The sequence below is a fragment of the Thamnophis sirtalis genome, unplaced genomic scaffold (assembly GCF_051295495.1).
Source record: "Thamnophis sirtalis isolate CommonGarterSnake01/CBP01778 unplaced genomic scaffold, rThaSir2_p1.2 scaffold_2, whole genome shotgun sequence".
NCBI classification, from domain to species: Eukaryota; Metazoa; Chordata; class Lepidosauria; order Squamata; family Natricidae; genus Thamnophis; species Thamnophis sirtalis.
This window is the reverse complement of record NW_028261382.1, coordinates 71,591,150-71,619,091: the sequence shown is the minus strand read 5'-3', so window position 1 is coordinate 71,619,091 and position 27,942 is coordinate 71,591,150. Positions and strand designations below refer to the sequence as shown.

At 46.6% G+C, this 27,942-nt stretch overlaps 2 protein-coding genes and 1 long non-coding RNA gene across 4 annotated transcripts in view; 1 reads left to right on the top strand and 2 right to left on the bottom strand.

The window, feature by feature from the left end:
* Nucleotides 1–3,825: 3,825 nt before the first annotated feature.
* On the top strand, nucleotides 3,826–12,923 carry LOC106545298 (surfactant protein C). The gene is made up of 6 exons (XM_014061811.2): nucleotides 3,826–3,954; nucleotides 5,177–5,665; nucleotides 6,723–6,860; nucleotides 7,873–7,974; nucleotides 8,196–8,336; nucleotides 12,585–12,923. The coding sequence occupies exons 1-5, from the start codon at nucleotides 3,892–3,894 to the stop codon at nucleotides 8,334–8,336; spliced, it is 933 nt and encodes a 310-aa protein (XP_013917286.2). The 5' UTR covers nucleotides 3,826–3,891; the 3' UTR covers nucleotides 12,585–12,923.
* Nucleotides 12,924–15,855: 2,932 nt separating this feature from the next.
* LOC148048921 (uncharacterized) lies at nucleotides 15,856–20,765 on the bottom strand. The gene is made up of 2 exons (XR_015695361.1): nucleotides 20,561–20,765; nucleotides 15,856–16,544 (listed from the first exon to the last, which is right to left on the bottom strand). It is a non-coding gene; the product is annotated as an uncharacterized LOC148048921 (long non-coding RNA).
* Nucleotides 20,766–25,336: 4,571 nt separating this feature from the next.
* The window catches only part of RASSF2 (Ras association domain family member 2), a 40,749-nt gene continuing 38,143 nt past the window's right edge, over nucleotides 25,337–27,942 (bottom strand). For both annotated transcript variants that reach the window (XM_014074978.2, XM_087706063.1), the window contains exon 11: nucleotides 25,337–27,415. In XM_014074978.2, coding sequence (XP_013930453.2) covers nucleotides 27,346–27,415 — 70 coding nt within the window. In that variant the 3' untranslated portion in view covers nucleotides 25,337–27,345. The remainder of the gene's footprint in view (nucleotides 27,416–27,942) is intronic.

Here is a 27,942-nt window from a genome sequence, read left to right as displayed (position 1 = left end):
ATCGGGAGGCTCTCACAACAGTCACTCGAGCCCTTGTGATCTCTAGGCTGGAATACTGCAATGTGCTCTACATGGGGCTGCCCCTGAAGTGCATCCGGCGACTGCAGTTAGTCCAGAATGCAGCCGCGCGAGTGATAGTGGGCGCACCGCGGTTCGCCCACGTTACACCCATCCTCCGCGAGCTGCACTGGCTACCTGTCGATCTCCGGGTGCGCTTCAGGGTACTGATGACCACCTTTAAAGCACTCCATGGTAGTGGATCTGGGTACTTGAGAGACCGCCTTCTGCCGATTACCTCCCTCCGACCGATTAGATCGCACAGACTGGGCCTCCTCCGAATTCCATCCGCCAGTCAATGTCGACTGGCGACTACACGGAGGAGAGCCTTTTCTGTTGCAGCTCCGACCCTGTGGAACGATCTCCCCGTCGAGATACGCACCCTCACCACCGTCCAGGCCTTCCGCGCAGCCCTCAAGACCTGGCTCTCCCAACAGGCCTGGGGATAAGTCCTTAATTTGCCCCACCCGAGTGTTGAATGTAGAATGCATGTTGTGTTTTTACTACTTATCTTGTTTTTATATCGTTTATTGTGTATTATACCCCCTCCCTAATGGTTGTAAGCCGCCCTGAGTCCCCTCAGGGAAAAGGGCGGCCTATAAATTTTAATAAAATACCTTAAAAAAAAATACCTAAAAAATACCTTCAGCATGTGCAGAAGATGGTGAGAACTAAACTCCCTTTTTCAAGATGACTTGAGATGTGTCCACCAGTACGCTTCCCCTCCCAAATACCATGAACCTCCCTCCCTCCCCGTTACTATGGCAGCCAATAGCAAGCATGTGAGATAGAGGCTGACACATTGACTGAAATTGCTGATGAATGTGAGAATTCAGTATCGATTCGGGGAGCACCAGGGCCATTGGGGGTAGGTGTTAAAAAGCCAAGATGGTAGCCTTGATGGCCAACTGAAGCCTCACGGGGCTTTGATCACCCCATTGAGGCCACTCTTGACTTCTTTGAGATCCACAGGTGCCTCTGAAAATACCCCAGGGATACCCAACCCTCGGTCCATGGACTGGCACTGGGCCACCACATGCCAGAAACAAGTGAAGCCCTATCCGCGGATGCAGGCAGCATGCATTTTTGCAGACCAGGTCCCCTCCAGTCTGCAGAGAAACCTTGCTTGGCGGAAAGGGTTCCTGGTGCCCAAAGGTTTGGGGACCACTGCATTATGCAATACATTTCCCAAATATATATATTACTTTTCCTATTGTATATATTACTCTTTCTTACAAATCCTCTTTTTAAAAAATCTACTACAAAGAATATTATAGGGAGCAGTGGTGAAGTTCATTTTTTTTACTACTGGTTCTGTGGGCATGGCTTGGTGGGCATGGCAGGGGAAGGATATTGTAAAATCTCCATTCCCACCCAACTCTGGGGCCAGCCAGAGGTAGTATTTGCCAGTTCTCTGGACTCAAAATTTCTGCTACCAGTTCTCCAGCACCTGTCAGAATCTGCTGAATTTCATCTCTGATGTGGGGGGAGGGGTTTGGTATTTTTCTATAGGGGAGTTTCCATTTTATTAATAGATTAGATTAGATTAGATTAGATTAGATTAGATTAGATTAGATTAGAATTATTTATTGGCCAAGTGTGATTGGACACACAAGGAATTTGTCTTTGGTGCAGATGCTCTCAGTGTACGTAAAAAGATAAGATACTTTCTATAGAATAGAATAGGGTAGGGTAGGGTAGGGTAGAATAGAATCCTTTATTGGCCTAGTGTGATTGGACACACAAGGAATTAGTCTTTGGTGCAGATGTTCTCCCTGTACATTAAAAAAAAAAAACATTCATAAAGAATCCAAAGGTATAGCACTTAATGATAGTCGTAGGGTACAAATAAGAAATCAGGAAACAATCAATATCAATATCAATCGTAAGGATACAAGCAATAAAGTTACAGTCTTGCAGTCATAAGGTGCCAAAGTACCTGAAAATGGCCCGAGAAATGGCCAAAAAACTAACCGTTTTTCGGGCCATTTTTGTCCTTTTTCAGGCCATTTTTGGAGCATTTTTCTTCACAGGTGCTGGAGCTGCCAGCTGGTCTTCACAGGCACCAGAGGGCCAAAAAACAGCCTGAAAGAGCCGAGGTGGCGCAGTGGTTAAATGCAGCACTGCAGGCTACTGCTAGATCAGCAGTTCAGCGGTTCAAATCTCACCGGCTCAGGGTTGACTCAGCCTTCCATCCTTCCGAGGTGGGTAAAATGAGGACCCGGATTGTTGGGGGCAATATGCTGACTCTCTGTAAACTGCTTAGAGAGGGCTGAAAGCCCTATGAAGCGGTATATAAGTCTATTGCTATTGCTATACAAAACAGCCAAAAAATGGCCTGAAAACAGCCCGAAAAACGGCCAAAAACTGCTAAAAAACAGATGCGAGCACCAGCCAGCTGGTATTCGGATTTCTGGCACTCCGACATACGTACGCAAGTACGCACGCCCATTCCAGCTTGGGCACGGTGCCAAAAAGGTTCACCTTCACTGTTATAGGCCAATCAGCTTGATGCTCATACCTGGGGAAACTCCTGAAAAAGATGTACCAAGTGGAGGATTTGCAAGCACCTAGAAGCAAACAAGGGGATTACTAGAAGCCAGCACTGGGGGTTTTAAAAACAGATCATGCCAGGCAAAACCTATTGCCTTTTTGGGCTAATTTTTAGTAAATCAGCAGATAGGCAAACTACTGTGGACATAATACACTTATACATAGTATAGTAGTATATGGTCTAAACTAGGCTCTAGAAAAAATACAGAGAAGAACAACAAAGGTGATTAGGGGACTGAAGGCTGGAACAGGTATGCCTAGTTTTTAAAAGGAAAAGGGCTAGAGGTGACATGATAGCAGTCTTCCAGTATCTAAAGAGCTGTCACAGTGAAGGGGGAATCACCCTATTCTCCAAAGCACCTAAAGGCAGAACAAAAAGGAATCATAGATGAAATCAACCTCGAACTAAGGAGAGATTTCCTGGCAGTGAGAGCAATCAACCAGTGGAACAGAAATTGCCTTCAGAAGTTTTGGGAGCTTCATCGCTGGAAGCTTTCAAGAAGAGATTGGACAGCCATCTCTCTGGCATGGCATAGGGTCTCCTGCTTGAGCAGGGGGTTGGACTAGAAGACCTCCAAGGTCCCATTCCACATCTGTTATTCAGTGGAATGGCTGGCCTTCAGAAGTTGTGGGAGCTTCATCGCTGGAAGCTTTCAAGAAGGGACTGGTCTGCCATCTGTCTAGCATGGCATAGGGTCTCCTGCTTGAGCAGGGAGTTGGACTAGAAGACCTCCAAGGTCCCTTTCAACTCAGTTAATTATGCTACCTACTTGCTTCAAACCTTCCCAGACCCCGCTAGATTACCCATCCCCCAAAATAATATTGTGTGTAGCAAAACAAAGTGAGCTGAGGAGATAGACGAGAGAGAGGCCATTTCTTACCACAAGGATGGGAGTGCCCTTCACAAGACTTTTGTTTGGCTCCCTAATATTTGCCCCTTTTTGGGCTACAAGGACCATCCACTGGGGACAAGTGTCCACTCAACTCTGCCAAGAGCTTTTTGAAGGATAAGGCCTTCAGCCATGCGTGTTTCACAATATGTTGGCCCCATCTCAGAAACTTGGCTGAGAAGGATAGAACAGCAGAGAATCAAGTTCTCAAGTCCAACCAACCAAGAGAAGGTCCATCTCATAGCCAGAGAAATGGGAGGGGAGACCACTCCCTTCTCCTTTTCAGTAGTCTTCCTGAGTGAGTGTGTGTGTATATATATATATAAGTTTGATTCTTTCCACTTCAGTAACTGGCGAGGGGTAGACCGCATGTTGAGGAGAGAGCCCAGGGATGGAGATGGAGGAGAAGATAGAAATTGTCACCAAGGAGACTCTACTCAAAGCACCATCAGCCGTGAGTCCCTTTGCCACCTTACTACACTTCCTTCCCTTTGTACTTTCTTCTGCCAAATTGCCGAGGCTCAAATTTAAATAAGTGCCTGAATTTATCTGAGCATCTGGGACCTGCATCTGAGCAGGTTCCTTGGCAAGAAGTCCCAACTATAAAAAGCCCAATTAAAAACTTGTCTGTCCCTAGATGCGGGAAATATTATTCAGGATTTCTTGATGGAGGCTCAAAGTTACAAGTCCTATCTCAGAGATTATAATTAACTCTGAATTCCTTGAGTTACACCTTGGAAATAGATATTAGAGCTTTGGAAATCTTCAGACCAAGCAAATATTGTGATGAGCTACAGCGGCTATGAGGGATGGCCGCCTCTTTGATCTCTCCCACCAGTTTTAATTAAGTGCATTTTAGACGGATGATTTTTTCCCGTCCGTTACCTGTTTTTCCAATTTGCTGAGTAAGTCCTTGGTGGTCCAAAGGTGGCTCATGCAGAGATGGGTTCCTACCGGTTCAGATTGGTTCTGCCGAAGTGGTAGTAAAAATTGGGGCTGGCTTTCCAAACCAGTAATACCAGCAGGCTGGCCATGCCCCTGAACCGGTACCTCGCCAGTCGCTCGCCCACACGCTCAGGGCATTCCTGCAGGTAGCATCTTCTCATTTAAGGAGAATCTAGCAGCAGAACCACACCAATTGTCCTCCCCTACAGACCTCCCAGGTCTCATGGGGAACTGCTCTGGGTTTCAACAATGGAGCAATGTCCACTGTGTGACTCTCTCCATCACAGCCTTGCCTCACCCTCCTTCCTGAGCCCCTTTCACTCTGGCAATGCCAATGACCATCTCCTCCAACCTGTGAATCTCCCATAATTTCTCTCTCTCTCTCTTTCTCTCTGTCTCCCTTTCTCTGTCTCTGTCTCTTTCTCTCTCTGTGTGTGTGTATCTGAGTGTCTGTCTGCTCTCCCTCTTCCTCTCCCTCCCTCCCCCCTCTCTCTCTGTGTCTCTCTGCATCTGTCTTTTTCTCTCTGTGTGTGTGTGTGTGTGTGTGTGTGGGTCTTTCTCTGTCTCCCTTTCTCTGCCTCTCTGTCTCTCTTTCTATCTTTCTTTTTTCTCGCTCCTCTTTCTTTCTTTTCTTTTTCTTTCTTCCTTCCTTTCTTTCCTTCTCTCTCTCTTGTCTCCCTCTTTCCTTTCTCTTTCTCTTTCTTTCTCTCCTCTTTCATCTATCTCCACAGGCCTACCATGCCCTGGATCCAGAGTTTGGGGGCTGCTGTGGTCTCTGCCCTAGCTGTGGCTGTGGCTCCTGTCCAGGATGTGGCTCCTGTCCAAGTTGCGGCTCCTGTCCAGGTTGCGGCTCCTGTCCAGGTTGCGGCTCCTGTCCAGGTTGCGGCTCCTGTCCAGGTTGCGGCTCCTGTCCGGGCTGCTGCTGCCCCTGCTGTGGTTGTGGCTCCTGCCCCAGCTGTGACTCCTGCACCAACTGCTGTTGCTGCCCCAGCTGCTGCTGCCCCCCGAGCTGCGATTGTTGCTGCCCTCCAAGCTGCGACTGCTGCTGCCAGCTGTGCTGCTGCCTCCCACGGCTGCTGTGCCAGCTGCCCAAAATGATCGGCTGCCCTGTGAACATCAAGAGGTTCCTGATCGTCCTGGTGATTGTGGGTATTGTGGTGCTGGTTGTCGTGGGAGCTCTGCTGATGGGGCTCTACATCACCCAGGCGCATACGGAGGCCGTAAGTAGGGGAGGGCTGGGAACCCAGGAGACTGGGCTGGGGAAGGGCTCTTTTCCCCTGGGGTTGGCCTAGTGGGAGCATCCAAAGCTGGCAGGAGAGGTGAGGGAAGCTGCACCAGGAGGCACCCAGATGGGTTCTGGGGCTGCCTTGCACCCACTCAGGAGAGCTGGTGGCTACATTTTCAGGGATTTTGTGAGCTGTTTAAAAGCAAAGCTGAGCCAAATTCAAATTTCACAGCCAACAGTGCAGAGACAACCACACAGCTGGTTCTTCTGCATTTACCAGCACGGCCCTGGATTCTCCCATTATCACAGTTCAGATACATGTACAAATTGCTCTCCATCCGGTTGGTTCCTTAAAAAACACTGAAATAATAGAACAACCAAAATAATTAACAATAGCAGCACCCCTCTGTTTCCAATCTTCCTGGCCAATAACCTACAGCAGCTCTCCCATTAGAGAGGCTGCCTGTTGTGACCTGTCAGCCACTACCCCCTCCAGCAGCTAAATCAGAGGGAGAGGCGTGAGAGAGAGCGGGGGAGCCTGGGCTGTCCATCAGCCCTCAGATGGAGAGTCAAGAGCCCCCAAGGCTGGAGGTGGCTGATGAGGAAGAGGAGGAACATCTATGTCCAATGCCTGACGCACAGATGCACAGAAGACAGAGGAGAGGAGAGCAGTGGAAATCTATGGGCCGGCCCTTGGGACGGAAGAGCCAGTGAAGATCCACCCTAGCTCTGGGGATAAAAGGCAGGGGGCAGGGATGAATAGATGTGGCAGACAACTTTTCACCTCCCTGCCAGATGGACTTGTTAGCCTGCTGTGAGAGAGAAACTTTTTGCCGGGGATGCCGGCGGTCCTAATAAAGGAATCATTGATTTAACTACAGAGGATTTGAGGTGTTTGGGGAGCTGGGTCAGAACACTGCCAGGAGGATGCCATGCACCCTAAGGGTTGGGTCACCTCTCCTGTCCGGTCTTGTATCGCCTCCCACCTGATATAACACTCTAGTAGTGGTTGCTGCACGCGAGCCAAATGCATCTCTTTCTACTCCATGAAGCTTCTGCACATGACCATTGATGAGTTGGATGGAGAAGAATCCCAGCTGAAGTTCTCCATGGATAAGGAAGAAGTCGCCACTTACTATGTGGATGATGGGATCCACAACCCAGCCACCATCATTTATGATTTTGCCAAGGTGAGTGGCAGCTACGAAAGAAAAAAAGAAACCCAGGTATTACCTGGATGGAAGAACAGTAAGATTTATTCTGCACACAAGAAGCTGAAATGGACCATTTAGAGCTATGGAAGGCTAGCACGGACGTGGTGGCTCAATGGCTAAGACGCTGAGCTTGTCGATCAGAAAGATCGGCAGTTCGAATCCCTAGTGCCATGTAACGGAGTGAGTTCCTGTTACTTGTCCCACCTTCTGCCAACCTAGCAGTTCGAAAGCAGGTAAAAATGCAAGTAGAAAAATAGGAACCACCTTAGGTGGGAAGGTAACTGCGTTCTGCGTGCCTTCGGCATTGAGTCATGCCGGCCACATGACCGGGTAGACGTCTTTGGACAGCGCTGGCTCTTCAGCTTTGAAACGGAGATGAGCATCGCCCCCTAGGGTCAGGAATACAGGCATGCTCCTGTTTTGGCACTTGGTGCCAAAAAAGTTCACCAACACTGTCCTAGAAGGTCGTCTGATTTTGTATCTAGTATTCTCATTGAGTGGTGCGGTGGCCTAGAGGTGGAGTTCCCGCCTTTCAATCAAGAGTCTGTGAGCTCAATCCTAGGTAGATGCAGATATTTCTCTCTTTGGGAACGATGAGAATGTAACTGCTGAGTATAACTCTGCATTGGCAACAAGAAAGGCATCCAGCCAGTAAACACTCAGTTCCATTCTATTGACCAGACTCCACCCGAAAAGGGATTATGGGCTCATTGATCCAGCATTCTCAGTTTCAGACTCTGCCCCATCCTGCTAAATTCCTACCAAGAAATATTAGATAACTTTTAGCAGCAAACACACAGCAGCTGTCACAAAAACCAGCATTGCGTTATTAGCTGCTAAAAGGATGCAGGTACATAATGCTTTACTAAAGGCAATTTAATGCTTGGACAAAATTTGATGCTGAACTTTTGCAGTCGGCGTAGGTGCTGCAGAAATGTACTTCAAGGAATAAACTGAGTTTAAGTGAATCTCAATGCCTTGTTCACAGCTGCTGATTGGCTACAAGCCTGAACACCAAGAAGCCTGTTACCTAACCAGGATGGATAAGGAAAATATCCAAGGACTAGATACTCTCCTCAAGGAATTCCAGGTAAGGACGGGAACCCTGATAAGTGAAGAAAAGGCTCCAAGATAACACAGCAAACATCAGCATTAATGGAGAGAAAACTCAGTTAATTTGCAGTGAGGAAAAGATCACAATTGTCCCACAGAGTCCTGAGCGGGAACCTGTGGAGTCAGATCTACTCACCTTTTCTTCTTTCCAACCAAAGGAACGGATGGGTCCAGCTATGTGGTTGTCTTCTCTTGTAGGCCAAGTTGTCTGTCATGCATCTCATGCCAAAGGAGAAAGAGAAAGCACAACAAGAATTCTTCACATCCCAAGTGGATCGTTCAGGTCTCGGAACCACCATAAACATCCTCTGCAAACACATCCCTATCTTCTACACTTAGGTGAGTAGCAGACAAGGATATTGGAGCAGTGGTGAGATTCAAATGTATTTACTACCAGTTCTGTGAGCATGGCTTGGTGGGATTGGTCTGGCTTGGTGGACATGGCAGGGGAAGGATACTGCAAAATCTCTATTCTCACCCTACTCTGGGGCCAGCCAGAGGTGGCATTTGCGGGTTCTCCGAACTACTCAAAATTTCCTCTGCCGGTTCTCCGAACTACTAAAAATTTCCGCTACCACACACACACACACACACACACACACACACTTATCCTGTTGCTTTTCAGATACGCTGGACAGGAATTCCCATAGTTCAGAACAAAAGGTCTGTAGAGATTTTCCATCCTCCAGGTCCTGGTTGTCCCAAAGGTGCTTTTTCAGGAGGCAACTGGAGTTTCTTGTTTTTACTTGAAGACGTTTCACTTCTCATCCAAGAAGCTTCTTCAGCTCTGACAGGATGGTGGGGAATGGAAGGATTGATGCTTCTTGCAGACAGCTGATCATTTGCATCCTTTTAGAAGGTCCTTGAAGCACTTGGAGACTTTTAGCCATCCAATTTGGGATGAAGACCATTGGAATGTTGTGGGAGTAGGAATGGATTCTCAGAGGAAAAATTGCCGATTATAAGAACTGTTTGCACTACTCAGGTGACCCTGAGGACACAGGTAAACCTCCAAGGGGCCTCAATGACCCTCTAAAAAGATGCAAATGATCAGCTGTCTGCAAGGAATATAAATCTTTCCATTCTCCACCATCCAGTCAGAGTCAAAGAAGCTTCTTGGATGAGAAGTGAAATGTCTTCAAAGAAAAAAAAACAAGACAGTCCAGTGGCCTCCTGAAAAATCCCCTATGGGACATAGTTCAAAGCCCCCAAAACCATATCACTACTTGATGAACTTTATCCAACACATCTAGCAGATACCAGCACTAATTCCTGGGTCCACAATGGAATTGATAGTTGGAATAAGAGTTGGGATTCAGCAGTTTCTGACCAGTTCTGGAGGACCGGGAGTGGAAATTTTGAGTAGTTGGGAGGGTTCCACCACAAAACTGTGTTAGACTAAAGGGCACTCGACGAAACCACGTAGCTGACGTCATCACAGCGCGACAACAGCGCGGAGAAAAAAGCACACTGTAAACGCTAAACCTAAAATTAACCCCTAAACCTAAACCCAACCCCCCTAAACCTAATCCTAAACCTAACCCTAACCCTTAACCTAACCCTAAACCCAGGGGTGGGTTTCAACCGGTTCGCGGCAGTCCCTGCGAACCGGTTGGTCGGCGAACCCGGAAGTAAGTAACTTCCGGGAACGGTGAAGGGCGCACCCGCCGCCTGCGCTCCTTACCCGGTTTTGATGAGTTCTGCGCTTCCACGCATGCGCAGGACGCATACAGCACCTGCGCGATCCTCCAGGAGCAGCTGGAGCATCGCACAGACGCTAGTACGCATGCGTGCATCGCGCGCGTGCACGCGCGTGCATGAGGACACCGCCGGCCCCTTTCCAACCGAACTGGTTGGAACGGGGCAAGAAACCCACCCCTGCCTAAACCTAACCCTAAACCTAACCCTTAACCTAACGCTAAACCTAACGCTAAACCTAATCCTAACCCTTAACCTAACCCTAAACCTAACCCTAAACCTTAACCTAACCCTAACCCTAACCCTAACCCTAACCCTTAACCTAACCCTAAACCTAACCCTAAACCTAACCCTAAACCTAACCCTAAACCTAACCCTTACCTTAACTTGAATCGGCTTGCTTTCAAAGCGCTATTTAAACCGCCGTTCTTTCTCCGCGCTCGCTGTTGTCGCCCTGTTGATGACATCAGCAACGCGGTTTAATCGGGCGTGCTTTAGTCGAGCGCGGTTTTGTCGTGCCACAGTTGGGAGAACCGGCAAATACCACCTCAGGCTGGCCTCGCCCCCATCTATTCTCTGCCTCCCGAGTCCCAGTTGATTGGGAGGAAATGGGAATTTTGCAGTATCCTTCCCTTGCCATGCCCACCAAGCCACGCCCACCAAGCCATGCCCACAGTACAAGTAGTACATTCATTTTAATCCCACCACTGCTTAGAATTCCTTTTCCCAGAAGATGGTTACCCAACATCAGTCAACTCCCTCTTGATGAGTGTTGGAAGGCACAGTATGCCATAGATGTTGGAATGAGCTGTCTTTCCAGTCATTAATATGCCATGTTCAAGCAGCATGTCTGTAGGTAGGACTCACCAATATTGAGTCACTTCCCTTCCGTTGAGACATATTGCACAAGTGGTTTTTTCAGGAAAAGCAACTCCTTTGGTTTGCATATGTAGATACATTCCTGGAAGGGGTTTTCTTGGCCACATTTATATGGATGAGCAGAGAATTCAAATGAGGCAGTGATATGGCTCCAACTCTACAAGGGAGCTGGCACGCTCCCTACAGGTAGTCCTCAACTCACAAGCACAATTGAGCCCAAAGTTTATGTTGTTAAATGGGCACACCCACCCCTCACACAAATTCAGCTTCACACACATGTGTGAGTGCCCACCACTGGCGCACATGGAGCTGCAGGCGTGTGTGCCAGTGGTGGGATTCAATTTTTTTTACTGCCGGTTCTGTAGGTGTGGCTTAATGCACGTGGTGTGGCTTGGTGTGGCTTGGTGGGCGTGGCTTGGTAGGTGTTGCAGGGGAAGGATACTGCAAAATCCCCATTCCCTCCCAATCAGCTGGGACTCAGGAAGCAGAGAATAGATGGGGCAGGGCCAGCCAGAAGTGGTATTTACCGGTTCTCCGAACAACTCAAAAATTCCACTGCCAGTTCTCCAGAACTGGTCAGAACCTGCTGAATACAACCTCTGGTGTGTGCACTCAGCTGCTGCTTGCGTGGCCCAGTTCCAAATGGGCTGTGATCCAGTACTGGACTGTGGCCCGGGGAGGATGGGAACCCCTACTATAGCTATAGGTTTCTCATCTTTGGCCATTTTCAGTTGTGCGACCTTCAACCTCTTCGAATTCTCCCAGGATCAATGCTGGCTGGGCAGGGAATTCTGGGAATTGATGTCCACCTGTTTCAAACTCCTGGTGGTTGAGAAACACAATGCTATGGTGTCCATTCCTACATCTTGCCACTGTCCTGCTCCAACACTGGACATTTTAAAGGAGATGTTGGATAGCCATTTCTCTGAAGTGGTGTAGGGTTTCCTGCCTAGGCAGGGGGTTGGACTAGAAGACCTCCGAGGTCCCTTCCAACTCTATTATTCTATTCTTTTCTGTTCTATTCTATTATTCTATGGTATGCTATTCTATTCCTTATTCTATTCTATTATTCTCTTCTATTCTATTCCTTATTCTATACCTATCTTATATTCTATTCTATCCTATAGTCTATTCTGTTCTGTTCTATTCTATATTATACTCTATATTCTATTCTATTCTATTCTATTCTATTCTATTCTATTCTATTCTATTTTCTATTCTATTCTTTTCTACTCTACTCTATTCTGTTTTGTTCTGTTCCATTCGATTTGATTCTATTCCATTCCATTCTATTCCCTATTCTATTCTATTCTATTCTATTCTATGCTGTCCTGGCACAGAGAATGGAAGTGCTGGGGGGCGAAGGGGGGGGGCAGTTGCCTTTCCCTTGTGGCCTTTCATAATTACTTCGTGAAGTCTTCCCATCTTCCTCATGTTTGCCCGGGGCGGGATTGCCCTTCTCTCGAATTCTTGGGCTTTCATTCTGCTCTCCTTCTCCCACATTATCATCACATACGACTGATCACGGGAGCAAAATGCGGGAAAGCACTTAAAATAAATGGCAAAAACCTGATTTATAGCAACTGACAGCAGTCAGAAAGTGTTGATAATGTGGCCTCCTGGGAGAAAGATCTCAGGAAAATCAGGAGGAACAGAAAACATAGCAGGCAGCAGTAATAAAGGAGAGAAGCAACTTGGAACTAAGGAGAAATTTCCTGACAGTGAGGACAATGAATCAGTGGAACAGAAGTTGCCTCCAGAAATTGTGAATGCTCCAACAGTGGAAGTTTTTAAGAAGAGATCTGATAGCCATTTGTCTGAAGTGGTGTAGGGTTTCCTGCCTAGGCAGGGGGTTGGACTAGAAGACCTCCAAGGTCCCTTCCGACTCTGTTATTCGGTTAAGGACCCAAGAACTTGCTGAGAAGGTACGTATATGGGCCTGGATGGTTCCAGGCCGTCCATATGGTGATGTTTTCTTCCTTTTCCTCCTCTCATCTCCTATCCTTTCAGGTAGAAACCTGGATTGATGGACATTCATGGTCAGCAGGGGTAGGAGGAAGTCGATGGACGTCACAGTGTCAGCCTCCAAATGAAGCAAATTTTGAAATTCTTTCCTCAGAAACTATTCTGTGGTGATACTTGCTGTCCCGTTGTTAATCCCTGTTCCGCTTTTATCACCTCTGTTCCCAATCCCTGCCAACCCCCTTGGAGATCATGGGAGAACAAAACCTAGCCGATTATTATATGTAGCTTGTGCCCATGCCCTGGAATGCTAAATAATTACTAATCAAAGTATGCGATGCCTTATGCAACTTAGTACAAAATTCTAATAAAATAATTGACACAAAATGAGTCTCTCTGTATTTCTACAAACACACACACACACACACACACACACACACACACGAGCCGTGGTGGCGCAGTGGTTAGAGTGCAATACTGAAGGCTACTTCTGCTGACTGCCGGCTGCCTGCAATTAGGCAGGTCGATTCCAATCAGGCTCAAGATCAACTCAGCCTTCCATCCTTCCAAGATCGGTAAATGAGGGCCCTGATAGTTAGGGGCAGGGACATGCAGTTAGGGAAGGCAGAGGAGGCAGGGCCTCACCACAGTCATCATGAAAAGAAAAAAAATGTAAAAGGAAAAAGGCTGAGCTACTTGCTGCCAGAGTCACAGTGGATGACTCTGCTTAGTGCTTAACTGTTTTAAAAAGCCTCTAAAAAACTACAGGAGGAGACGAGGTACCTCATCTAGTCTGACTTTATGATCACTCGAGCAGAGCTAAGCAAGGCTTAAAAGCCGAAAAATTCCTGATGTAATGAGGCACGTCGTTACCAGCCATAAACCTCACCGCACGTCACTGGTTAGGGGGTAAGAGGCTGACTCTGTAAACCGGTTAGAGAGGGCTGTAAAAAGCACTGTGAAGCAGTATATAAGTCTAAGGGCTATTGCGATTGCTATACGCACACTTTAAATAAATAACGTTTAATAACAGTCACCCTTAAGCTTTCCACCCAAAGGGTGGCATTGAAATGTGGACAATCTTACAGGAGCATGGCAGTCAAAAGATAATACCAGTTCAGATCTGTGGTTAGCTCAAAGTGTATTTTAATCATGATTTGTGGCTAATCATGCTACCCAAGTCCAAAATGGCTGAAAACTAGAACTTTACCCTATGGATATATGCAGTTTCTGGAACCATCTAAGAACAGGCAGTTCCTCTGAACTCACTTTCCACAATAGTCCATAAGGTAAAGGTAAAGGTTCCTCTCGCACATATGTGCTAGTCGTTCCCGACTCTAGGGGGCTGTTCTCATCTCCGTTTCAAAGCTGCAGAGCGAGAACTGTCTGAAGACATCTTCATGGTCATGTGGCTGGCATGACTCAATGCCGAAGGCGCACAGAACGCTGTTCCCTTCCCACCAAAGGTGCTCCCTATTTTTTTACTTGTATTTTTTACATGCTTTCGAACTGCTAGATTGGCAGAAGCTGGAGCAAGTAATGGGAGCTCACCCCGTTACACGGTGTAGGGATTTCAACTGCCGAACTGCAAACCATTATGAACGACAAGCTCGGCATCTTAGCCCTTGCGCCACCGTGTCCCTACAATAGTCCATAGCTCTTATAGTAGTCCATTACCTTTTTACCTCATTCTGCCTTTAGAGGGCAGCCTTGTAGAGATCATTTTCCAGCGAACTCTCTCTGATTTCTGCGCTCCCCAAAAGTTGAAACTCCACGCTTATAACACAGACAATATTTAGTAGTTTGTCCATGTACTCCTTGCATTCAGAAAATGCTTTTTGTATAAGAATTGCTTTAAATTTACTGTTGTGATCAGATGTGTATGTCTTTGAGGGATTTTGTTCTCCACCTCTGGGAATAAGCACTTAGATCAGTGTTTTTCAACCTTTTTTGTGCAAAGGCACACTTTTTTCATGAAAAAAAATCACGAGGCACACCACCATTAGAAAATGTTAAAAAAATTTAACTCTGTGCCTATATTGACTATATATAAAGTAATTCTCCCACGGCACACCTTACACTATGTCACGGCACACTAGTGTGCCGCGGCACAGTGGTTGAAAAACACTGACTTAGATAACATGTGCTAATTAAATGCTGAATTTGGATTGGCAAGGAAAGAGAACAGTTTATATGCACAGGAAGGATGTTCTTACACAATAACTGAAAACACCAGAGCAAACAGAACTTTTTATTATTGTGGAGTTGTTTTTCCACGCCAAACCGTTTATGCCTTTCAAAATAGCCAAACAAAATAAACTGCCAGATATAAATGTTTGCTAATATTTTCCTTGTCACCTAACATTTTACAGGTCATCTGTAAAAAAAAAAAACTTGTTGAAGCCAAAGTCAGAGAATACTTTTTAAAATCCGTACTATTAATATTATTACTGTATCACAAGTACTACTTAGGACATGGACTTTCTCTTTTAATGATGCATCATAGAGCCAGCCAGATGTTTAGATGGGATTTGGCATTCATAACTGCCTATCGAGTCCTACCCAAGGACCTGAGATAGACAGATGTGGATGTTTGAGGTGTTACAGGTACTGTTCCCATTAAAGCTGCCCTTTGCAATTGACTGGTGATGAATGTGTCAATGCCGATTGTATTTAAGTGGTGCTCCAGATGTTTTGGGATTGTACCCAAGGCGCCTATCACTATTGGTAATATTACGGTTGTTGTTATCGTTGCTCATCTATCAGCTAGATGTTTAGACTGGATTTGGCGAACAACAACCTACATATATCTCAGGCAATGTTTCCCCGAATTTGGCATCTTCCGATTGTACATATTTTCAGTTCCCCAAATTTCTCACTCACCATTCCTGAGAATTCTGGGAGTTGAAGTCTGTAGTTCTGGAAGGCTCCATGCATTGAATAAAACCTGCCCATTTTTTGGCCATTACGGCCTGGGGGGAAAAAGGCCATCCATCTTTGGGTGACACTAGGCGCAAAGTGTGGAATCCCGATTCTGCAGAGATCTCCAAATGTTTTCCATGCGGGTAGGAAATGTCACTTGCTTCCTCCTTCTCCACCCAAAATCCTGGGCCAAATCCCCCTTGAGGGCAGAATCTTGCTCATTTCTTCCAGAAGATGCTATTTTCTGAGATTTGACTGCCAAGGTAAGGATTAAGGTTTGAGCCAGACCTTGGATTTGAAAGTGGTTTGGGACCACTCGCTCCCAGGCAGCTCCACCTACCCCACAAGGCTGCTGTTTACAGTGAGACGGGGGCTTACATTCAACTTTACACTCGAGGCAAGAAAAATAAATATTTATTAGCTACTCCACTCTGGCTTGAACTGCACTCGGACAGCGTTGTGTTATAAAGACATCGACCGCCTGTCTGCTCCAACACCCCGTTGTCAACACGCTAAAAGCCACAAGGAGGAAATCTCATCGCCACTGCAAAAAAAACCCAAACCCAAGGTGACACACGCAACAGGTCCTCTTCTCAACCCCTGGCCAGGCTGAGACCCCCACAGGCAGCCCAACTTTAGTTCTGGAAGAGGGATGTGGTGACACCACAGACTAGCAGGGAGAAGGCTGGGAGGCTGGGCCCTTTCAACGCTTGGCTGTGAAGATGGCTTTTCACCATCACCGCTGAGGAATTGAGGCCCTTCTCTCTGCTCCCCAAAAGAGAGCTGTGCCCTCTGTGGCCGTAGTGGGACTTGCCAAGGGAATTCAAGCCGTATCCCATCGCTGCACCCATTGCGGCCAGTCCGGCCATTTTTGCCCCGTGGCCACCTCCGCCTTGACTCTCTTTGCTGCTGCTGCTGCTGCTGCTGCTTTTCGGCATTGAGTGGGCATCCCCTTGTGACGGCGACCCTTTGCTGGAACCTCCTCTTCTGCCTGCCCTGTGGGAAGACGCCGTTCCACTGAAAAGGACGAGGAGCAGCAGCACGATGCAGCAGCAGGTGATCCAGCCGTACCTCATGGTGCTTCTCCTGGAACAGAAAGACCAAGGGAGCAATGGGAGTCCTCCTCGGCCAGCACTGGGGTGGCAGAACCTGTCAGAGTATATTCAAAGACTGGAATAGGCAACAAGGTCAGCCAATGAATGGATATGGCAACTGGGTCGGCCAATGAGGGCTGTTTGGACACTGAAACAGTATTTGCTGTATGAGCAACAGGGAGACAGCAAGGAGCCTGGGCATGGCTTAGTTCTGTACTATAGCTCTGAGTCTGTGCTAAACTGAAAACTAGTCTGTTACTGGAACAGAAAACTGATTTCTCCTACCTCATTGGAAGAATCTCTCTTGGTATTGTATATATGTCTATTATATTATATTATATTATAATTATATTATATTATATTATAGATAGATAGATAGATAGATAGATAGATAGATAGATAGATAGATAGATAGATAGATAGATAGATAGATAGATAGATAGATAGATATAGAGAGAGAAGTTAATAAATCCTGCTGAATCAGTTACCTGGGTGTGCTTTCTGGATTTGATTGCTGCAACAAACTCTGACAGAACCATCTGGAAGCTTCTGGCAACCTCAAATCCTGAGTTTAAGAGGAATTCTGCACTCTAGCACTCCTCCAGGCCTCTGAATTCTGCAATCTGAATGACTCTTGGTCACCTGCAGGGATTTACATCAATATTGCCCTATCTGGAGTTGTGGGCTAAAAATCAGGTTGGTGAGCTAATCCAGGGTCCCTAACCTGTGGGCTGCGGCCTATTCACAACTGGACTGTGTGAGTGACAGGCTGGTGTGTGTGCTCATGTGTGTGTGCACAGCCCCACTCGTGAGCAAAGGAACGTAATGTTGGCAAAGGGACAAAATAAGATTTTTGCAGTCAATTGGCAACCAAGAGGGTTTGATACTGATAATCTTTCTGCCAAAGGGTCAGATTGTTAAGTAAGAAACCTATGAACAAGACAGCACAATACTTCTGCTGACTGCCGGCTGACTGTAGTTTGGCAGTTCGAATCTCACCAGGTTCAAAGTTGACTCAGCCGTCCATCCTTTTGAGGTTGGTAAAATGGGGAGCCAGATTGCTGGGGGCAAGAGGCTGACTGTAAAAAACCCTTAGAGAGGGCTGTAAAGCATTGTGAAGCTGTATATAAGCCTAAATGCTATTCCTATTCCTTCCTATTCCTTCCTATTCCTTCCTTCCTTCCTTCCTTCCTTCCTTCCTTCACCTTCCTGAAGGGGTGGGTTTCAACTGGTTTGTGGCGGTCCCCACGAACCGGTTGGTCAGCGAACCCAGAAGTAAGTAACTTCCGGGAACGGTGAAGGACCCACCCACCCGCGCTCCTTACCGGTCTTTGAAGGCTTCTGCGCTTCCACGCATGCACATGGCACATACAGCGCCTGCATGATTCTCCGCGAGCAGCTGGAGCATCGCACAGGCGCTAAGACACATGCGTGAACTGCGTGCATGCACGAGGACGCCGCTGGCCCCGTTCCAACCGAACCGGTTGGAATGGGGCCAGCGGCGTCCTCATGCATGCACGCAGTTCACGCATGTTGGAATGGGATTAGCAACCCACCACTGCCTTCCTGGTGCCACAGTGCTTAGAGTGTAGTTTTGCAAGCTAATTCTACCGACTACCAGGAGTTCAATCCTTGACTCAGAACTTCCAACCTTCCAAGGTGGGTCAAATGAGGACCCAGATCGTTGGGGCAAGAGGCTGACTCTGTAAACTGCTTAGAGAGGATGTAAAGCACTGTAAAGTGGTATATAAGTCTAAGGGCTATTGCTAATGCTTCTAGAAGTCTATTTTTACTTCACAGATTATTATATGTTAAATCTGCACTCACAAAGGTAGTTGATACACCTTAGTAGTGTAGGCTGCATTTTTATTTGTCATTTTATCTTTGTTATGCTAGTATTTTATTTCATCTATTTGGTTTTACTTTGGGGCTCTGTTTTGTCAAATGTTGCTGCTTGTTAGCCAAATAAACACTATTTTGATTCCGAAAACAAACAGGAGGCCAATGTGCTAATCCAGAACTGCACAGCTGGACTTTTCCCGAAGGAATGGTCTTGCTAAGCACAATTCAGGGCTCCGGACACAGGAGAGCCGAATCTTCTGGGGACTGGGAACACAAAAGGGAGGGAGAATGGTGTGCGCTCATCTGTCCCTCCACACACACACACCTCAGCACATCCCCTTGTGTCCCTCACACAATGGCTTTACACATTGCCAGAGCGCCAAGAGCACAGGCCCATTTGCAGCAACTGCTACAAAAGCGCCAGGGAAAAAACTGTTGAGTTTGTGGATACAAAATCTTTCTGCGCTGCCCAAAACTGTCTGGAGTTGAAATGCTGGATGTGCTGAGGAAAAGGAGGGAGAGATGCTCTTTCCTCTCGTTTTTCAGCTCTGTTCAAAACAGTGGAAATAAAATAGATCGAACCATTACTCCAAGCAGTCCCTGAGCACTTAAGAAGCAGTGGTGGGATTCAAAAAAATTTACTACTGGTTCTGTGGCTGTGGCTTGGTGGGCATGGCAGGGGAAGGATACTGCAAAATCCCCATTTCCTCCTGATCAGCTGGGACTCAGGAGGCAGAGAATAGATGGGGCGGGGCCAGCCAGAGGTGGTATTTGCCACTTCTCCAAACTATTCAAAATTTTGACTACCCTTTCTCCAGAACCTGTCAAAACCTGCTGAATTTCGCCCCTGTTTGGGGGCCATTACACTGGAGAAGTCAATACTGGAGGGGTGCCCAGACATCCATCTTCCTAATAGTTTGGTGGTTCTCCAAGAAAATTCCTCCAAGACCAGCTGGTGCAAATTGGCACGACCTTATCCCACCCAGGAAGATAATTGAATTATGGCTCTATCCTCAACAAATGGTGTTAATTTGGTCTGTTAAAGCAGATTAATGGGGGTTTATTTCCTGGTGGATTTCTCTTCGACCGCTGAGATTTTGTTGCTGGACATAGCATATTCTGCACGGAAGCATACTTAGGAAAGAACTTTCACGGGATCGGTTGCCAATGCATGGAGCATGAAGGAAATTGAAACAATATCACACATTTCACATAATTGGAAAGAAAGAGCAGAGCAAATTTTGTGAGAACTAGGCCCATCTTAAAGTAGAAAGGTATGCAGGAGTTAAGTGCAAATATTTAGAATAGCACAGCACAGCACAGCACAGAATAGAATAGAATAGAATAGAATAGAATAGAATAGAATAGAATAGAATAGAATAGAATAGAATAACAGAGTTGGAAGGGACCTTGGAGATCTTCTAGTCCAATCCCCTGCTTAGGCAGGAAACCCTATACCACTTCAGACAATGGTTGTCCAACCTCTTCTTAAAAGCTTCTAGTGTTTGAGTATTCACAACTTCTGGAGGCAAGTTGTTCCACTGATTAATTGTTCTGTCAGATTTCTCCTCAGTTCTAAGTTGCTTCTCTCCTTGATTAGTTTCTACCCATTGCTTCTTGTTCTACCCTCAGGGGCTTTGGAGAATGGCTTGACTCTCTCTTCCTTGGGACAACCCCTGAGATATTGGAAGACTGCTATCATGTCTCCCCTAGTCCTTCTTTTCATTAAACTAGACATACCCAGTTCCTGCAACTGTTCTTGGTACCTTTTAGCCTCCAGTCCCCTCATCATCCTTGTTGTTCTTCTATGCACTCTTTCTAGAGACTCCACATCTTTTCTACATTGTGGAGACCAAAACTGGATGCCGTATGCCAAGTGTGGCCTTACCAAGGCATCATAAAGTGGTATTAACCCTTCACGTGATCTTGATTCCATCCCTCTGTTGATGCAGCCTAGAACTTTGTTGGCTTTTCTGGCAGCTGCAGCCCACAGTTGGCTCCCATTTAAATGGTTGTCCACTAGGACTCCAAGATCCTGCTCACAGTTACTGCTATTGAGCCAGGTACCACAAATGCTACAGATTATGGAATAAGGGTGAAAAAAATATTATAAAGTCACCGCAAAGCAAACCAGCAAACTCACAAGCCCAACTGCCCGTCACTTACTCACTTACTGTCTGCCTGGATTAACCATGCGTGGATGTGGACCCTCGGGAATGGGAAATGATCGATCTCTGGAGGTTATGGAAGACCACGCAATCTAAGGACATGTTGAGGCATCTGTACAAAATCACAGCTTCACTGTCCTCTGGCTGTTTGCTAAAGCAGGCTCAGCTCTCTTGAATAGCTGGCTTGGGCAGCCCCAATTTCAATAGAGGTCACAGGGCTTTGGGAAACAGCCCACAATTCAATGGAGGTGGATCCTCCATGGGGAGCCCATCATCAGCCTTTGTGGCTTGCATAAAAAAGGTGGGAACTGTCACGAACAGAAACTGTTACACTTTGCTTTCATTCATTTCTTTCAGATCAATGCTACCAATTTGGCGACGGGATTCAGTGAAACCTTCAATAGCTCTGATTTTGAAGTTGTATTGTTTAATGGGGTTCCACCCCCCCCCCAAACTCTTGTAACTGATATAGATAACAGAATAACAGAGTCGGAAGGGACCTTGGAGGTCTTCTAGTCCACCCTTCTGCTCAGGGGGGTGAACTAGATCCTACCATTTCAGAGAAATTGTCAGCCTCTATATCGCTTGCTTGCTATCGGCTGTCATAGTAATGGGGAGGGAGGGGTTTTTCGATGTTTGGGAGGGGAATCATGCTGGAGGAGATATCAGAAAGGGAGTTTTGTTCTCAGAATCTTCTGCGCATGCGGAAGGCTCATGTTTGGGTTTGGTCAAGGCCAACCATCTCTGCATACCAGCTGGATGAAGCCACCTGAAGATGCACCACACATGACACCCTTGGGGGTTGGAGATTGGACATTTAACTTGGGGTTGTTGGTGGGAGGGATTTTGGGTAAACTTTTGATATGTACAAGGTAGATTCGCACCATGTAGCTTCAGATCTTGCTTTACTTTCACTGCTTTCCCTTCATATCCAGTAAAAGTACCTTTTCTCTAAACCAATGGAGTTGGGGGTCTCCTTTCTTGGATTTTGAAGGAGGCACGCTTGGCATTAATGGTTGTCCAATCTCTTCTTAAAAACCTCCAGTAATGGAGCATCCACAATTGCTAGTGGCAAGCCATTCCACTGGTCATTGTCCTCACTGTTAGGAGATTTCTCCTAGGCCTGTGGTGGCACAGGTGGCACACAGAGCCCTCTGTGGGCATGCTAGCCATCGCCCCAGCCCAGCTTCTCTGCGCATGTGCATGGGCCTCTCACCGGCCAGCTGTCCTTCAGGCCTCTGCCGCACATGCACAGGGGGTGGGGCACATGCAGGGGAAGTGTGCACGCATGCACAGGAGTGGGGTGCATCAGGGCATTACTACCAGTTCAGTGGCCAAAAAATTTTGTGCTCGCTTCACTTGCACACACACCAGATACGTGCTCCACATGTGTGCACATTCGCACATAAAAGGGTCCGCGCATGCGCACACCACTAAATGGGGGGGGGGTTTACATTTTTTTCAATGAAGATTGTTCTGTGCATATGCATTACAGAAAATAAAGATGGCGGCGCTCATGATAGAACCGGTATGGCCACGTGTCCACCTGAGTTACTACTTATGCGGCTGAACAGGTAGAAACCCACCTCTTGGGTGCATGCATGGGAGGTATTCACATTGCACATGGGGGCTCATGCAGTGCCCCCGCACCCCATTTTGGCTTCCAGGTTGGTGCAGAGTGCCTCCCAAGTCCAAAATGGGGCATGGGGAGCGTGTGCATTGTATTATGGATGTGGGCACCCAAGCGCTTTCAGCACATGACAAAAAGTTTAGCATCATTGTTCTAGGTTGCTTCTCTCCTGGATTAGTTTCCATCCATTGCTTATTGTCCTGCCTTCAGGTGCTTTGGACAATAAAACATTGACCCCTTCTTCGTGGCAGAAATACTGGATTACTGCTATCGTGTCACACATACCCCCGCAGTCCTTCTTTTCATTAAACTTGACATAGCTGACCCCGCCACTCCTGTTCACACATTCACACCCAACCCTCTCCCTCAAGGCCTGATTTTCCAGCAGGAATTGAGTCAGGAGCGTTTCAGAAAAAAGGGCACAGCCTTGTGTTCATGTTTTTATCACTTGGTAACTGCCGAATTAGAGCAGTGAAGATCTCACGCATATTGCACCACAAGCGTAAGCTGCCTCCAAGAAAACACGCACAAAGAGAGCTCGTACCCTGGATGGACAACCATTCAACATTGAACCCTCTGAGCTATGCAGGATGCCCACTCTTGAAACGATGCTTTCCACTGCCAAATTGTCATTTTATTAAGAATTAGCTGGATACCCGTGCTTCGCAATGAAACTATGTGATCGGGCAATGCAGGAGAAATCCGGTTCAATCCGTTGGCTCAGCGGTGGTCAGTGATTGAAACCCCTAAGGGAATATCACTCCCACTGCCTTGAGTCTGGAAGAGTTCCATAGGTGGAAGATGTAGACATTGTGGTGAGGTACCGACATTTAGTACTGTAAGGAGCCCCAGACCACTCCTGAGTGAAGGAGTAGAACGTCTGGCACTTTGAACTGAGATAACGGAATGTGAGGCAACTAGCACTTGGAACAGAGTTCTTTTCAGGTGGGGAGGGGGAGTAGAACTACTCCTTAGCATTGGAGCGTATTAATTACTGTATAAGAAATGATCTGATGGTCATTTCAAAAAAATCCTTTCTTAGTGTGCACCTAGAAGCCAAGAGGAACATATGTGCCAAATTTCAAGTTTGTAGGCTTTACGGTTCTGGAGATTTCATGATGAGTGAATGGTGTTTGGCTTTTTTTATAAAAGATAGATAGATAGATAGATAGATAGATAGATAGATAGATAGATAGATAGATAGATAGATAGATAGATAGATAGATAGAGTAGATAGACAGGCAGACAGACAGATTTGAGACACAATTATTTCTTCCTACACCAGAAACACATATTTTATTAGAAAAAAAATATTCACCCCTTTGCCCAAAGCACATTATCTCCAGACCTAAGCTAAAGGAAACAAACAAGTGTACATTTTGACTAAACAGAGCATACAGATCACAACTGTGGCTACGACAAGCTTTGTGCTATTCAGCCCCTGAAGGAATGCTTGGAGTCACTTTCCAAGCCGTTTCCTTGAAAGATGCTGAATTTAATTTGTGCTATTTTGTTCTTAAATCTCTCCAAAAAAAGGGAAGGGGGAAAACACATTTCTGTATAAATTATTGCTGTAACTTTCCTGTGCATGTGATATTTGGCGTATATATCTATATCACTTTACTCCTAACATCAGTACTGTTAAATTTCACAAGGTTTATCAATCTTGGAGGTTTCCAGACATTTCACAATCGATCTAGTTAAATTTAAGAGTAGTGATGTGAGGAGACGAAGTTAGAGGAGAAATAGATAGAAAAGATTGGGGTTTTCCCAAAGTTTCCACAGTCTAGTGCAATTTAGGAGTAAAGTGGTATTAGAAGGTGAGCTAGTAGAAACACAAACATGCAGCTCCCAGGGCCTTTACTATCTGGGCAAGGGTCTCGTGGCTTCAGTGGGGATTTAGGAGGGTGGAGTTACAAAAAATTGAAGCTTCACCATTGTGCCTTTTTTTAAAATACCTCCCCCCCCTCCACACACACTCCACAGAACCCTTGGATAAATTTCCTAGTAAATTTATCCTGATTCATATAACAGTCCTTAAAAATAAATGTCACTCCTTTCAGCAAGATTCACTCCAGAGGAATGGACTAAACCCATGATGGCTAACCTATGGCACGCGTGCCCAAAATGGCACGTGGAGTCATGCCACCTGGCACGCGCACCATCGCCCGTTCCTCTGTTGGGTTTCTCGCGTGCATGTGCGCAAACATTCAGCTGGCCTTTGTGAGTGCCAGAAACTGGAAGAGCTGGTCTTCCATTTTCCAGAATCAGCATGCACACTGGCCAGCTGACCGTCGTGTGCGCATGCGCGCCAGAAACCCAGAAGTTCATTTCCCAGTGCGCCCATGCCCCCCGGGAAGCTCCTCTTCTGGGTTGCGCCACAGACGAGCGTGCACTTCGCCATCACTGGACTAAACCATTCCCACCACCACCCCAAACTTGGCAAATTGAAGAGCTGTGGACTTCAATTCCCAGCATCTCCTGGCCAGCCATTCCTGGGAGTAGAAGTCCACAGGTCTTAAGAGTTGCCAAGTTTGAAAAGAACTGGTTTAAACAGGGAAAGGCGTCTGCAGGAGTCTTTCTCTCAAACTGAAGCTGGGATTCTCCTTGTAAATAGGAGAAACAAAGTTTGGCTGGTCCAAAGTGGGTGAGAAGGGAGAAGAGAGGGAGGAACGCCCTTCCTCATTCGCTTTTCCTCCAATTCCTTTTTTTCTCCAGCAGCCTTCTGGATGAAACACTGAATTCACCCCTAAGTCTTCACCCTCTCCTGTCCTTGAAAGGGGTGGCGTGGGGGGGAAATATCGGAGAAAGTAGCAAATAAGAGAAACCTTCTCTTCTTCCCTTCTCTGCCCCAAACTACGCTCTTCCTATCTCCCAAAAGAGCTTCTCAGAAAAAGATGGCAGCAGGCCTTCCTCCTTTTCATTACTACCCTGAGGATGCAACTGTCGTATTCTATGGAGACTGTTGCAATAGCCGTGGGAGTAACCCAGGGAAATGGCTTTTAAAACAATGCTCTTGATCAACTTTTTCTTGGGATTCACGCCAGGTGGCAAGGCTAACTCAGATCTCCTTGAAGACCCAAGCGAAGTCCCAAAAACATGGGTGAGAAAGAGTGATATGGTTTCTACAGCCTCTGTTATTACAGCTCATCGTTTTAACTCCAATCAGCTATCTTTTTAATGATCAATTAATGGGAGTTGCCTATCTAATTCCCCCCCCCATTTCCTGTGATCTATATGGCCTTTATAAAATTGATGCACTATTGGATCGCAACATTCTTCTCTCTATCTCATCCACTGTGTCCACCACTAATTCCATCTGCTTTGCAAAGAGAAGATCCTGGGGTCAATCCGTGGGGGTCTCCAGGTGGATCTGAAAGAGTCCAGCTCTGTGGGGAGGTTGCTGCCGATCAGCGCTGAGGATCTCCTCCAAACATCTGCGATGTAACTCAGTGGAAATGGCATCCTACGTTCACACAGGTTAATCCAAATCATTTGGTCAAATTAGGTCCCTATCTCATGCAATGCCCCAAATATAAACCATCTTGTGGTGAAGAGGCCATGGTTTCACTTGCAAGACAGTGGCTGGGTTCTCACAAGCAATCTAACTCATTAGCCTAGATCTAAATTTTGTGACACTGTGCAGAACTGTGGAGTTCCTGAGAATAACCCATACGTTGTATTTAAGGTGGAAAGGACATTTTCGAAAGGCCTGGAGCAAGCATGCTTGCTTACTTAACTATTATGCCACATCGTTGTCCTTGCTAGCAGTTTTCAGAGCCTGTGGAGGCAGAGAGTATCCATAGCCTGACCAAAGTCAGCAGGGACTTAAGGGCCTCCAAGGGCCTTGCATGAACCCTGCTGGGTCCAAGATGCTACCACACAACTTTGGGGTTAATGAGAAGCAGGCTGCAGAAAGCAGGGTGGTCTGGCCGGGAGCCCCCTGGAAGAAAGGTCTTGCAAAGGGTCAAAAGTTCCTGAGCCCCAGCTGCCAGCCGCCAGCAGCCCCCACCACCCCCAGTCAAGGAATTCACAAACCAGGGACAAAATGAGTACCATATCACATCGAAGTATTAGGGAATAGCAGGTGAATGTGAAGAGAAGAAACAGTTGCTTGGAGAAAGGTAGAGGCAAAAAGGAAGGGCAAGGAAGTATTTTTGACTCAGCCTTCTGTCTTTCTGAGGTGGGTAAAATGAGGTCATTGGAGGCAAGATGCTGACTCTGTAAACTGCTTAGAGACAGCTGCAAAAGCACTGTGAAGCAGCATATAAGTCTATTGCTGTTGCTATTTTTGATTTCTGAAGGCTCTACATCCTGTGCCCATCTGGGTACTCTTGACTGATGAACTAAACAAACTGAGCAGATTTCCTATGTTGAGCAGGCAACTTCATCTCTTCAGGTTGCTTTAAAGAAGTTGGGTACCAAGGCAGGACAGCTGGAGAGAAGGCAAGGCTCAGTTCAGAAGAAGACCCAAGAAGTCTTCTGGGTCAAGGTCAGGAGTTGTGCCAACATAGCCATTACAAACATGGCAATGAGAATGGTGGGAGGGAGAGATGATCCCAGAGGCCAGACATGGAGGGTAGGGTGAGGAGGGATAGACCAAGGTGAAGAATTCAAAGCATTTTAATCCTTTGACTCCACCAAATGTCCATGTTTAGTACTGCTCAGCTGCAGAAGTCAAGGGAAGGGAAAACTCAGTTTTCCATTAAGCATCTCTTTTTTTCCTCACCCTCCCAAAACCACCCTTCCCTCCATCCTGGATAATTGTTTAAAAGGGTTTGAGAACTGTGGTGTGTGAAGAAACCTCTGGATGACTTCTGGAGGCTTCTCATCCAGCAAGCTCTGGTTCCAAGGACGGTCATCCAATACCAACATCAGCTCCAAAAGACATTGAGATGTTGTCCTGTTTTCAACACTTGGTGCTGAGGGATAACCTCCCCGTCTTCCCAGATTCTCCACCCAGTTCACCGTTGTTAAACGGGGAAGGAGCAAATATGGTTGGTGCTCAAAGCTGCTCTCATTCAAGTCCTGGAAGAAGAGACATTTGTGTTGCTAAGAGCAAGTGAAGGAGTCTTCCCTAGGAAATCTGTGTCCAGGATGCCTGGCTGGGAACTGGGAAGCCCCAGAAGGCTGCAGTCTTTCAAACCAAGCCTTTACATTGTTGCTGGACCTTCGCAGATTTCTTCTAATCTTTGCTCAATCATTACACGTAGCACCGAATACCTTAAAGGGACCCAAAACAGAAGAGTTATCCATTGACAGCAGCTGAAAGGAAGCGACTGCTGGACTAATCAAGAGAGGAAGGGGATGGGATGAAAATGACTTCCTTCCCTGATTAATATCTATGAAGATGCTCCGTCATCCAGGTCCTGCTTGTCCCAAAGGTGCTTTTTTTTCCTCAAGAGGCAACTGGACTTTCTTGGTTTTTCTTGGAAGACGTTTCTCTCCTCATCCAAGAAGCTTCTTCAGATCTGAGCTGAGCTGAAGAAGCTTCTTGCATGAGAAGCGAAATGTCTTCCAAGAAAAACCAAGAAAGTCCAGTTGCCTCTTGGGGGGGAAAAAGCACCTTCGGGATTCCTTGATTAACACCACAAGGTTTTTGTGCTTTCTTATTTACTTTTGGGTTCTTCTTTCCTGAAGAAAGGGGACACCCTTCACCTTCTTTGGAAGCATCTATTAGATCCTGGAGCAAAATCCCTGCCTTTCCTTCCATTTTTGTATCCCAGCTTTCCCTTCCAAATGAAAGTTAT